Below are 14,149 nucleotides of genomic sequence, written 5' to 3' on the forward strand. Positions count from 1 at the left end.
TATTATTTATTGTCAACATAATAACAATAATTTATTTTTATTATATATTATTATTAGAATACATGTATTTTTGTGATTTTAATTGTATGATTTTAAATAGTTTTTAATTACAAGAATATTATAAATAAAATCTAATAAATTATATCTATTTAATGTATACATAATATATTATTATTTATTAGTATTATTATTATTAGTAGTAGTAGTAGTAGTAAATCGTATTCATAATATTCTTCAAAATAAAACACTATGTACTGTAATTCACAACATTAACATTATTTTTTTATAAAATAATAAATAAAATAATTAAATAAATAATAAAATAAATAATAAATTATCCTAATAAATAATTAAATAAATAAATAATACAGGATTTTTCACAGATTTCATTGAACTCCTCCTGTTTTCACCTTTAGATCCTGAGATCCTCGCGTGATTATCTGTCAGAGGTTGTATTGTTAAGAGTTATTGCACATTCAGTTGTAAACATACGGGTATTTTGGATATTTCTGAGTACTCTTGGTCCTAGCAGAGTTTGGTTTCAGACGCGCGCTGTGTTTTGGCTCCATCTTGTGGCCAGTTTGCTGTATTACAGGTCGAGTTGTTCAGAGCATTGACCCACATCACAGGACCTTATATAACAGTGTGCTGATTTTTGCTCTTTCTGTCCTGCTGATGTGTGTGTAATTCTGAGACACAGTGTGTTGCTCCAAAACACTTCCTGCTGTCTGACATCTGGCTTAGCAGGCATCTTTAACCCACAGCAAAACAAGCATATATGTTTACACACGGTTATAAAGAAAAGTGTGTGTATGTGTGTGTGCGTATGTATGTGTATGTATGTGTGTATGTGTGTTTGGTTGTGGAGTGTGTACGATGCCACCATCACGTAGCCTGCAGCAGGAACACAGAGGGATTTGGACCTCCCTTCTCTCTTTCTCTCTCACACACACAGCTAGAAAACAACACAGGGTGAATACAGTGATGTTGCTGAACTGCACACTGAGCCATCACTGCTCCAGTCCAGGCCACAGACAGACGTTCACACAGAAACTCTGCTATGTCCTGACTTCTCTTGAATCATTAGTTATGAAAGGTTATAACTCAATTAGATTACTAGATAATGCTAAAAACAAATCTCGGATTATTAATCTATTTCTAGATGTTTTCTAATTTCAACATTATGAAATTGTCATATTTTATTAGCAGATCATTTTGCTTATAGTATTTCAAACATTTTTTTTTCTACAAATAAGAAACATTGTCTGCCTCTAAATAATTTTATGATGATATTTAGCCAAATGAGTCACTCTACTGGCAATGCAAATGAGTATGTTGCATATAAATAATATTTTTTTTATCATATTGTTTTTGTAAGAAGGTATTATTATCTACAGACTTAGTTGTTTATTCCCCCTCTGATCTAATTTAGCACAGGATAATCAATTAATCCTTTACACTTTATTTATTCATTGGCAAAAAAAAAAAAATTAAAAAATTAAGTCACTTCAGAAACAGTGATTGTGTGTGCAAATTAATATAACTGAAGAGCAGGTATTAAATGTGTAAAAGCCTGTTTCCCCTGTTTTTTCATCACTGACTAATCTTTCTTTTTCTACTTCTTGACACAAACACTGCTGAATCCCTTGTATTATAAGCACAAACCAGCAACAGAAATTGATGTCTGATGTCTGATGATAAAGATATAATAATGCAAATAGGGGCATTGTATTGTTTTGTAAAGTTGTATGTAAAGAAACGCATGAAAGTAAATCTAAACTGTTAGTTTTTAATTTTACATAAGAGCAAATATTCTACTGTTCAACATAGAAGTAATGCAATTACTGTAAGGTGATACAATTTTGAATCATTTAAATTATATTGCACAGGGGTGTACACACTTCTGTTGTGTGTGTGTGTGTATATATATATATATATATAATACTCTATACATATATTTCTCACTAGTTCGAGATCACCTTCTGAATGATAGGAGAGTACATATGGAAATACCAAGTAAAGTATGCAGGGAAACTTAAGTATTTAAGATTTAAAAAGAAAATAAATTCAATGTTATGCTTTTGACTTTAGCAAAAATCATGTTTTATTGTAATTATTCTCATATATGCACTTTTAGCACATTTTTCTCTCAGTACAGGTTTTTCTGCACGTGGGCAGCGATGTACTTGACGGCCAGCATGGTCTCCTCACACGTGGGCTTGATCTGAGACTCGGGCAGCAGGAAGCCGTAGCGGCCAGTGTCACGGAGCTCGAAAGTGAAGGAGTATTTCACACCCAGATCATAGGCCCAATCATCAGAACCGCCAGCAGCAAGGTCTGCAGAGAACACACACACACACACACACACACACACACACGGATAATGAAGCACGACATGTGGAGTTACTGAATCACACTGAATCACAATTGTATATTAACAATAAAAGCAGAGCACAGCTGTAAGAAAATAACACACACAGAGTCAAGAGTGACTCAGATTTAGATAATTAACTCACACAGGACTCACTATTCACAGGATCAACTGCCAGCAAGGCATGATGGGAAATGAATTGTCCGCTTATCTGCATTTTAAACATGCAGCTGAATAAGCTAGCATTTAACAAACACTTAAAAGAATCAGATTGCTTGAGGACAGAAAGGATTTTTTGATTATATATGTTAGAGATCAGGGATGTTTCTTGTTATAAGCGGTCACTTAGGGACACCAGACCACCAGGGGGCGCCATGATTTTTCAAACAGATATATGGAAAAACAGACTTTACTATCATTTGGTGAATTACAATTACATAAGTAATTAGGTGACTAATATCAGAATATCACAAAGAAGCGGTGATCATGAAGCATTCAAATATATCTGGGGTGGAAAATCGGAAAAAGACCATCTGCTGTGTAAGATCTAATTTAGCACAAGATGATCGATAAATATCTTAAACTCCTCTTAAACACTGATTTACTGAAGTTTTGCAAAAAGAAAGAAAGAAAGAAAGAAATGTGTAGAGAACATGCAGAGAAACTCCAGATTTATCAGACTGCTCACAGAAATTCGTCTTTCATTTGAGATTTTATTAAATGAGGTTAAATTTAAATTCCAGAAAGGACCGGACAGGAGGTAACTGAAACTTTTGTTCTTCTTGATTGCAACAATGAATTGCAGAAGGATTCATTTTCTTGAACCTTTTAATCTCTGAGGACCCACCAACATGTCCAAACTTACAATTTACACTCTAGTATATACATAAATTTCTGTTAATTTCACTGTAGATACTGAATAATTCATAATATGTGTTGTATAATATCCTTTAAGATGAATAATAAATAATAAGCAGGTAGATTAAGGGTTAATGATCCTCATTCATGGAAACACACACATCTGGAGCTAATATAATCTGTAATTATGGGTTCTTTTAACATATTTGACACTCAGACATCCACTGGAAAATATACTTCGGGGTGTAATTGGATACTCCCTTATGTAAAAACTCCCAAAATAGAAAAAAATAAAATAAATAAAGACTAAAATGAATAATGATGTTGGATTTGTTCTCTATGCCCCAAAACATGCACACGAGAAGAAATCCAACTCATGATTAAGAACTTCTTATATATTATAGAGGGATGGAGGATGGATGGACATTGTGTGTGTTTGTGTGTGTGTGTGTGTGTGTGTGAGGTACTTACAGATGGTGGTTGCTCCAGGGCCGCTGGTGTAGCGAGTACCATATAGACTGCGCAGTGCCTCTGATGCGGACGCTGCCACACTCGTCTAACACACACACACACACACACAGAGCATTAACTCGCATTACAAGAGCAATTCCACAAAAAAAAAAAACCAATAATAGTTAAATACCACACAATATAAAACAAATTAAAATGTATTGATGAATTAACAGAGATAAATAATTAATAATTATTAATATTATAATCTATAATAAAACTCAAAATTCATTATTCCACTTATCTCTCACTGCCCTTGTCTGTACAACTGCTCTTAACTGTACATTCTGTTTATTTACTACTGATTATACATACTGTTTATATTGTACATTCCGTTTATTTACTACTGTTTATACATACTGTTTATATTTATATTTACTACTGTTTATACACACTGTTTATACTGTACATACTGCACTTGCTGCTTTTTGCACTACTGATTAGATGCTAAACTGCATTTCGTTACTCTGTATTTATACATGTGTAATGACAATAAAGTTGAATCTAATCTAATCTAATCTAAAACAATACAAATACATGCACTACATTTAATAAATATTAATGTAAATTTTTCTTCATTTTGAGTTACAACCTGGAACTGAAATTGACTTTATGAAGATTAAGACTTAATCAGGAAGAAAAATCAATATAGTTTGCAAAATTATTTACAAATAGAAAACATACAACATAATGCATGGAGGGACTAAAGGAAAGATTGTGAGAGAACCTGCAAATATTGTAGGGAAACGCAAAACTATTGTGAGGGAACGCACAAATTCTTGCAAGGGAACACAAAAGTATTGTGAGGGAACATGAAAATATCTCATATATCATTAGCACATTTTGTCAGTAGCTGACTTTATACCGTAACATTATTGCTTTTTTCAAATCGTTGAATCACTGTTGGTCCACAGGTCCTATGTTTGACGCCTCTGGTCTAACCTGTAAACCTGTGTGAACTGATTGAAGTGATTAAGTGTGCCGTAAGTATTCAGGACAGCTGGAGTCATGCTTGAATCTATTTCAGGATGTACGAGTCAAAACATTTCATCAAGGCATCAACGTATCTGCTCCAGCACTGAGCTGCCTCACTAAACACGTCTATTTACAGGAACACAGGTGAGTGTGCACAGCTGAAACCCCTCTCTTTACTATCAGCTCTAAAATTAGCAGGTCAGACTTCATTATCGTGTGTGTGTGTGTGTGTGTGTGTGTGTGTGTGGAGCACTACCAGCTCGGCGTGGTCTTTGGCCTGCCCGTATTTGTAGGAGTAGGGGAACAGGAGGAGCTGAGAGTACGAGTGGATGGTGAGGTAAGCCTTAATGATGGACTTGTTCTTGCGGATGAAGTTTGCCACGTTCTGCGACTCGATCTCCGACTCGACAGAAGGTCCACAGTAAGTGTCACTGCAGGGGTTACTGGAGGCTCCCACCGCTGTGTGTGTGTGTGTGTGTTAAGAGAGAGAGAAATCAAAATTCTATTATTCCAAGTTGTTCCTCTTTCGCCTCTTCCTCTTACCGATAATAATATTAACTCTATATACATCACATCTTTTAATATCTTTTAAAAAGCAGCTTTACTATAAAACAACAATAATAATAATTATAATAAATTAAATAAATTAAATGTTCTATTATTCCCTCATTGTCAGAGTTGCTTTACACTTTTTATTACCAAAAAACATAAATAAATGAATAAAAACAAGAAACAAATGTACCAATAAATAAACAAATAAACAAACTCAAAGATATAAATAAAACATCCTTCATGAAGTACAACAGTGAAAATGATGATGTGAAATAAATACAAGTAAGCATAATTTTTCGTTTTACTATACAACAGCAACAATAATAATTTATTTGTTATAAATAGTCGTAAAAACAAATTTAAAATGATCGATTATTACCTCAGTATCAAAGCTGCTTTACAGTTTAAGACCAAAAAAGGATAAATAAATAAAAAAAACAACAAGGAATGATAAATAAATAAAACATTTTGCATTAAGTTAAATATTTGCTTCATTGCAAAATGAATACAAGTAAAGATCATCTATGATTCAATATACATCAGCAACAACAATAATACTTTGTTCATTATAATTATTAGTAAATTATTATTAGTAAAAATTATTTTATAAATATCTATTTATCTGATTTATCAAATATATATATATATATATATATATATATATATATATATATATATATATATATATATATATATATAAACATAATTATCTGATTAAATCAATAGGCTCAGTAAGAGTAAAAAAGCAAAAATAAAGTACAGTAGTAAGGATGATGTTTACCCAAATAAATAAATTTAAGGATAATGTTTAGTTGTGTATCAGAGCTGTACTCACTGCACCAGCCAGCATCGAAGTTCCTGTTGGGATCGGTGCCGATGCAGCTGGATCCACTATTGCGAGAGCGCGTCTTCCTCCACATCCTCTCCTGCACGTCCACATCACAACACCGCATTTTATTAAAATATTAACATCTCATATTAAAAACAACGTGTGTCAGAGTTTCACGTGAGTGATCAGAAATAGAGTCAAGTTTCCAAGTCATCAGTTAACAGAAAGAAATAGACAAGTTTATGATTCAAGTTTAAGATTCAAAAATTGAGACAATTTTTAGTTAGTGTGATAAATAATCATATCAATCTTAATGCTATTTACTTAAACAAATAAATGGAGCACATATGCAACACAGTGATTTCAGATTTAGATTTAGGTCTATTCATAAAAACAGATAATAGTTGTAGTCATATTTTTTAAAACATTTTTTAAAAAAGAGAAAAGTACAGAAATAAAAATGGACAAATCAGCAGCTCCTTCAGAAAGAAGTGCTATATTAGTATTATATTCTGTTGGTGATAAAATATTTCATTATAATTGAAAAGGGTGCTAGTTGATGAACCTTAGTTTAAAAAAAAACAGTTCTTGTAGTGGTCAGACTTTTGAACCGTAGTGTATGATGAGAGACATGAGGAGTAAGAAACGTACGCTCTTCCAGCTGTACTCGTAACCGTCCACATTAAACACAGGCAGCACAAAGATATCCAATGTGTCCAGCAGGCTGGTCATCTGAGCGTCACTTCCGTAGGTGGTCACGGCCTAACCACGAAGAACATTACAGTGTCACAGATTACTTCTAACCATGTGACATTAAGATGTAATAAAATAACATTCACACAAGTACGAGTATGTGCTAAAAAAAGCATGGCATTTGTATTACAAACTGGTGAAGGTATAGAATGGAGTGAGAGTGTTATTTTAATGTGTAAGGAGGTGAAAGAAACCTGAAATGTTTGTTACAAGTGTGTACAAGCAGGCGTACAATGCAAATATTGGCGAATAATCAACTTCTGCATGGTCATAGTGACTGCGTTTTGCATTAAGATGCATCACACCACTCCACCGTTGATTGTTTTCCTATCACAGAATGTCCTGGAGTGTTTTATTTCTTACTTAATACCACTTGATTAGTATTTGGCCCTGCAGATCTGTGAGTGAGTTTGGCTTCACCTCCTGGACGAACCACTGACAGAAAGCGGGGCTGATCCACTCGCGGGCGTGGATTCCACAGTCCATGAAGATGGCAGGCTTGGTGGAGCCAGTGTTCTTTCCAATCTGTGAAAAAAAGTAAATTCATTAGCCAACATTCATCCAAATACAAACAGCAATGCCATTTATTTGATAATGATTCATGTATGGCTCCACTGACCATTTTAAGAAAACCCATACTTAAAAATCATTAAATTGCATTTAAAATGTATCTTTTGAATAAAATGTGAATGTGAACCTAAATATGAGTGTGTGAAAGTGCAAAAATACTTTAACCTTTACATCAGCTTCATGCAGGATTTGTATACAGTGTCATTAATCTATACAAAATAGCCCATAACATTCATTTGGGTGGTACTGTTAATATATGAAATATTGATAATTTGCACAATTATTAACAAATAAAAAGGTAAAAGATGTAAAAGATGTGGTTGCATCAGTATTCACTCCCTTGAACATTTTGACATTTTTTGATCTTGGCCAATTCTATCCCACAGCCAGCTCTCTATCACACGACAGCTACCAATCATGAAGAGCGAAAGCAATGGGCTTCCTCTGAAACACGTGAAGCCATCCAAATGCAGCTTTTCCAACTGCTGCTCATGCTGTGTCACAACACACTCGGAGGAAAGAGCTATCTGCCCTCTTCCTCATAAATGAGCTCAGAGACGCCCACGATTGGCTAGTGACGCTGTGATTGACAGAAAATCATTCACCCTATCGTCCAGAGATCACGATTTTGACTCCCAAAGATTGCCACAATCATCCATGACCTGGAGTCTAGGGAGCAAAATTGGCCGTGATCTCTGAGTAGGAGACCGAGTATTGCATTCTCCTACTTATCTCTGGATGATAGGGCAAATGATTTTTCAGTTGTACCACTCAGCAGCCCAGAGTCACTTCTGTGCCAAATTCATTCCATGTTTCAATAATGAATTTAATGGAACTCTGTGAAATGTTCAAAGTGTAGGAGTTCCTCCTCTCTAATGACTTTTTTTCCCAGAACTTGTTTTGATTGCTCCTTGGTCTTCATGATGCTGTATAGTTAGATATGCTCTCTAACAAACTCTAAATTCTTCCAGATAGTTGTATTTATATAGAACCCATTGACAATTTAATCATACGCAAGTCGACTAGCATTGTATATGATCCCATAAAGTTTGTTAATTCAACGAGATTCTCACTTCTATACTTCTGTGCCAGTTAGAACTTTCACAGAGTGTGAATTTTAACCAGTGCCAGAGCACACACTTTTGCAGTTGGCTAGAGCCTAGAATATCACTCATGTGCTGTTTATTAGATTATTACATTATTGTTTTTTATTGTATAGCATGCAAAAAATATGCTTGCAATGCTCTATACACATTTCAACATGATGGTGTGAAATGGGTTTAAGAGGAGCCCTAAGCTGAATGAAGGCTAATTAAACAATAATAATACTACAGTTTTAATTATTAGCTATTTAAAATATTATATATTGTGCCTGGAACTGCATTATAAATAATGATTAGTAAAAATCCTTTTCAGAAGCCTACTACTTACCTTGAGCAGGTGCATGTTGCGGCCCTCGTATGTTTTCCCAAGCGACGACCGGCTGATCAGCGCAGGGTTGCCTGAGCTGATGGAGCTGACCCAGGCCTCGATCTGTCCATCACACGCATGCAGTTAGAACACATACTGTACACAAACTGAGAACATCAGCTAGGTGTGAAGACAAAAATTACACACATTTGCCCAGTCGTTGTACTTTACGTAGCTATGGGCTTTGGTCAGCTGGTTGTTGTCAAGCTGTTGTCGCACAGCCGTCTGCACATCCTCAATCAGCACTCTGTAACACACACAAGCCAAACGCCACTCTACAACATGCTCATAGCATCCTTAATGAAGTTTCACTTCAGAATCACATTCTCTTTATTTCACCAAGTATGTTACACATATGAGGAATTTGTCATAGTGTGTGCACACATGTATGACATGTAACACACTAAACAGACAAGTGCATGGACTATTAACAATATTCAAGAATTTAACGAGGGGAAATTTTAAATAAAAATAGAATAATAGAGTAAAAGATCGGATATAAAGAAGCAACTGTGAAAGTAACCAAAAGTCACCAAAAGATGAAGAAGTGAAAATATATACAAATACAACCTTTTGTTTATATTTTGCATTGTGTGAACACTGTAAATGCAGAATTTCTTAGCATATAGTCTATGTTAAAATACCCTATGCTTTAAATTGATTGAAAAAAACATTTAGAAGCATGTACTGTCACTATTCAACACTAGCTTGAATCTAACAGTGATGAATGTTTTTGTTTCTAAAGTAATCGATTTTTCCCTCGTTTACTTTCAGATCCATCCTGCTATTTCTGATGATAGGTAGTCATAGTCGCTCACCGGTAGTCCATGCCGCTCTGTTGCAGCATGACGGAAACCATGTCAATGTGAGAAGCAGGGATATGGACGTCGACATTGCTGTAAACTGTGACCAAGTCAGCACTGTCAGGGCTCCAGAAGTTCACCTGCAGAGGGCGCAACACACACCACACTGTGATAACTGTCTCATTCGCGTCTCTTCAAAAGAGATCTAGCTAAACATGCTAAACATGAACACATCCCATGAGAGTGTTATCATTTCAGGTCTGAGGGCTAGCTCGGATAAACATGGACTCGTATCCTGACAGCTTTATCATTTCAGATCTGAGGGCTAGCTCAGATAAACATGGACACGCCTCCTGACAGCGTTATCATTTCAGATCTGAGGGCTAGCTCAGATAAACATGGACTCGTATCCTGACAGCGTTATCATTTCAGATCTGAGGGCTAGCTCAGATAAACATGGACACGCCTCCTGACAGCATTATCATTTCAGAGTCTTCACTGTGAGGTTAATGATGTGTCATTGCTGTTGTCGAACTGCAGCATATAGAAGGTCTTGAACGCAAGCATATCTTGAAAGTCTTGAACGTGATGACGCAAACATCATTAAAACTGCTTTGAAGTTATACCACTTTATATCTTTGTGAATTTTTGTGGTACCAGCTCCAGAAAAAAACATTGTTGTGGTCTTTAAAGTCTTGGCTTATAGATGCTTTAAAAGATACAACAATTGTTTGTAAAATAAGGTAAATGCACAAAAATTAAAGCTTGTCTCTTTCTCTAAAACGGCTGGTTTGGGAGGTCTGATCCTCCTCCCGCTATCTATTAAAAAGGAAATGACATGCAAATATATCTATTCCCACATGAAAATGCCACAGGTCCCACTATACACAAAATAAAAATGCCATGAAGTCATGAAGTGGATGGAAAATCACTCCTGTCAGGTACAAAACTTTGCTTCGTTTGAAAAATGGCACACCACAAGACAGCTGAGGAGCTAACACTTTATGAGGAGATACCACTTTTCAATATGAACACTGCTTTAACACACTTTTTCTAATCCAATAAACTGAGGGTCCTCAGAGTGGCGTCTGGGGACCTCCAGAGGTTCATGAAGCATAACCAGGGTGGCCAAGATTTTTTTTTTTAATTTTAAAATTTACTTACATTGGTGGAAATCACAAACAACTGTTATCAAAGTTCCTATATTTATTATTAAATTCTTTAATCCAAACCTCAATAACACAAAAACAAGTCAGATAACGTCAACATCATCCTGCCGTGTTATATCAGTGGAAAGTTCAGGAATAGAAAGCTCTATGGCATTCGGGTCTGTACTAAAGTGGCCTGAGGGGTTTACTGTAAATTTAAATGGGTTTCTAGCTAAAAGAAAAAAGTTTAATAATCCCTGCAGTAAACATCCTGGACCCTCTTTAGACTAATTTTGTTTATACTCTAGGGAAACTATGCTGCAATCCTCTCTGGGACTGTCCATAAGAGCGGCTTTTAAAATGGAGTCTGTGATTTTTTTTATTTTAGTTACTTTAGTGTAAAGCACAAACAATCATTATCATAATTATTATATTTATCACTGAGCTCTTATAGTTATTAGCCTGTTAGACTGGTCACTTGAGTTGAATAAGTTGAATGAAAACCTCAAAAACGTGTTCTGTCAGTGGAGCGTTCAGGATTAAAAAGCTCTAAGGCTCGAATATTACTGTACACATTAAAATAATGTGACGAATATTTGAATATGCGTATAAACAAATGTGTCTGAGGGGGTAAGTGGAATTTATTGTACACTTAAATGGGTTTGAAAAGTTTAAGAACCACTGATGTACAGTACTGTGCAAAACTCTGCAAAGGCACATGCAAAGATGCTTTGAAAAAATAATGAAAAGAAATAAAACTGCGTCAGTTCAATGAGGTACAGTTGTACAGTTTGATAAGGAAATTAGCTGGGAAGTTTTTCCAAGCATGACGGAGAACCTGAAATACTTGACTCTCACACTCGCTTTTGTCTCTTGCTTTTATACAAGATAGCCTTCATTAGATTTTTAGCTAAAAAGTCAAAAAATTTAACTTAAATTGTTACTTTCTTTAATGACATTCAAACATTTCTGTGTAACATTTTATTTTTATGGTTGTTCATTAATCTAAAATTTGTTATGCAAGAGGCATAAAAAAAAATCAAGACAAAATTTATGTAAAAAATAATTAGGATGCATAAGACACAGTAGTGTATAATCCAAACACTGTGTTTTAGGTGAGAGTTTGTTCTGAGTAAAACTTTAGTTAGCAATTAAAGTACCAGGCTCATAGTTATTTGCATAACACTATATTTTAAGGACACACAGTATAAGAGGTTGTGTTATTGGTTTAATAAAGCTTAAATTAAACACTTGTAAAATGCTTATTCACTCTGTATTAGTCTTTATTCACAACCACCTGTATCGATATGCAACTAGACACCTGTTATGTAAAAATGACAAATAAGCACATAATTAGTTGTGATAATTCTCAATAAACAGTCATTAAGTAAATAACTTTGTTGTGCAACCTATTGCACATGAATTAATAACCTAAAGTCACATTTTATTACACTTAATAGTCTAATACATCTATCATATGACTGGTGTTTATTGAAATCATCATACTGTTTAGTCACTAATTAGTGATTGTGATAATGATATTCACTTTTAAGGAACACATATTAGGGGTTAATTAATGTTCAATAAAACCCAAATTAGACACTCATGCACATCTTATTCCCTACGTTTTATTCGCGAATGTAGTGACACTATAATTAGGGATCTGTTGTGTGAAACTGACTAATAAATGCATTACTAGTTGTGACAGATTATTACATGTCCTCATTATGCATAATTTATGCTTAAATTATTAAGCATGAATTAATTACTGAGCTTCTAGGTTGCGTCAGGTGACTTCTGCAGATGTCTGAAGGCACTTATACTGCAGTACATCTTCCATATCCTAGTATTCAGAAACATTTCACTATTAATTCTTTAAATGATGTGTTATTTTTCTTCAGAGATAATATAATTGTGTTTTTGGGCTTTGCTCACCTTGGACCTAGTGGTGTTAAAATTTTTTTTGCTAATAATGAAGATGAAATAAACTTGACTTTCGAATATGGGGGACTTAAAGAGTGCTTTTTGAGCTTCTAATAACTAAAACTAAAACTCCACTTTAGAATATGGAGCATGTATTCTAGTAATAGGGACATATTCAGCTTTTATAAGCTCTTAAACTGATACTACACAGGTATAATATTATATACTAATAAGATGTGAATTTATATGATTAATTCATGCTCAATAATTTGCATAAGTCTCAACAATTAATAATGGATTTATTAATCATTTTCACACAACAGATCCCTGATTCTGAACCAATGCATGTGTTTATGAATATTAAAATCTAATTCATAGTGAATAACCCATTTATAAGTGTCTAATTTGGGCTTTACTGAACAATGAACAAGACCTAAGTTAACCCCTAATATGTAAAATAAATTGTTACCTAAAGGTCTAACATGGACATTACTGGTATTAATTCATGCTTAATAGTCTGTATAATGAGTTATTAATAAAGTGTTTATTGCATTATCATTATCACGACTAATAGTGCAATAAAACAGATGTCAAGTATGTAGCAATACAGTTTGTGATGAATAAAGATTAATACATAGTGAATAAACATTTTTAAAGTGTCTAATTAGAGCATTATTATATATATGCAAATAGCAAGACCTTGATTAACCCGTAATATGTGTTCCTTAAAATAAAGTGTTATTGATTCATATTTCTCAATGATGAATAAATGGAATAACATGATTTTCATTGGTCCTTGATCGGAACCTTGGTATTCGCTTCTTTGTCATACAAAATGGTTAGTCGCAATAAATAAACGTACCTTCACGTTGCTGGCCAACTCCTTGATGAATGATACTTGTGTATCGCTCACAGGCCACAGACGGAAAACTTTATCCCTGTAAGAAAAAGGTGAGACAGATGTTATTGGTTTTTCACTGCCCTTGTTTTAAATCAATGAAAAAAATAAAAAACCCTAAAATTACCCAACATAGCTGGTCGGCTCACAGAGAGCCACTGCCAACAATCCCAAAAGCAGAAGAGTCTTCATCATGCCTGATCAAGAGTAAGTGGCGTTCCATCGCTTGCTTTTATAAGACCGGATCATCAGGAGCTGACCCAATCCCTGAAGACCTTTACACCAACGTATCAGGTCATTTTTAGCCGTGAGCTCATACGGTTTAAACAAGGGTCATCATTCAATGATTAACAAGTGAATAAGTATATTTATTGATGCTCTAAAAAGGACAGATAGAGAGAGAGACGGGGGTTTTAAGCCAAGGACACATTTTGATAGTGAGAGTAGATGTACATTTTCGGCTTTTGGTTTGAAAAGGATTTGAAGATT

The 14,149-nt window shown here is 34.5% G+C and overlaps 1 protein-coding gene across 1 annotated transcript; it reads right to left on the reverse strand.

Moving 5' to 3' along the window:
• Nucleotides 1-2,079: 2,079 nt before the first annotated feature.
• cpb1 (carboxypeptidase B1 (tissue)) lies at nt 2,080-13,941 on the reverse strand. The gene is made up of 11 exons (XM_026944782.3): nt 13,788-13,941; nt 13,625-13,700; nt 9,707-9,831; nt 9,036-9,135; nt 8,850-8,951; nt 7,269-7,373; nt 6,747-6,857; nt 6,102-6,192; nt 4,971-5,173; nt 3,701-3,785; nt 2,080-2,337 (listed from the first exon to the last, which is right to left on the reverse strand). The coding sequence occupies exons 1-11, from the start codon at nt 13,853-13,855 to the stop codon at nt 2,150-2,152; spliced, it is 1,254 nt and encodes a 417-aa protein (XP_026800583.2). The 5' UTR covers nt 13,856-13,941; the 3' UTR covers nt 2,080-2,149.
• Nucleotides 13,942-14,149: the final 208 nt, after the last annotated feature.

The sequence above is a fragment of the Pangasianodon hypophthalmus genome, chromosome 1 (genome assembly GCF_027358585.1).
Source record: "Pangasianodon hypophthalmus isolate fPanHyp1 chromosome 1, fPanHyp1.pri, whole genome shotgun sequence".
Classification (NCBI taxonomy): Eukaryota; Metazoa; Chordata; class Actinopteri; order Siluriformes; family Pangasiidae; genus Pangasianodon; species Pangasianodon hypophthalmus.

Coding starts and splice junctions, on each gene's coding strand:
- cpb1 (XM_026944782.3), bottom strand. CDS start 13,855: ATGATGAAGACTCTTCTGCTTTTGGGATTGTTGGCAGTGGCTCTCTGT. Junction 9,136..9,706: donor CAGAGCGGCATGGACTACCG/GTGAGCGACTAT, acceptor TGTGTGTTACAG/AGTGCTGATTGAGGATGTGC. Junction 5,174..6,101: donor CTTCGATGCTGGCTGGTGCA/GTGAGTACAGCT, acceptor ACACACACACAG/CGGTGGGAGCCTCCAGTAAC.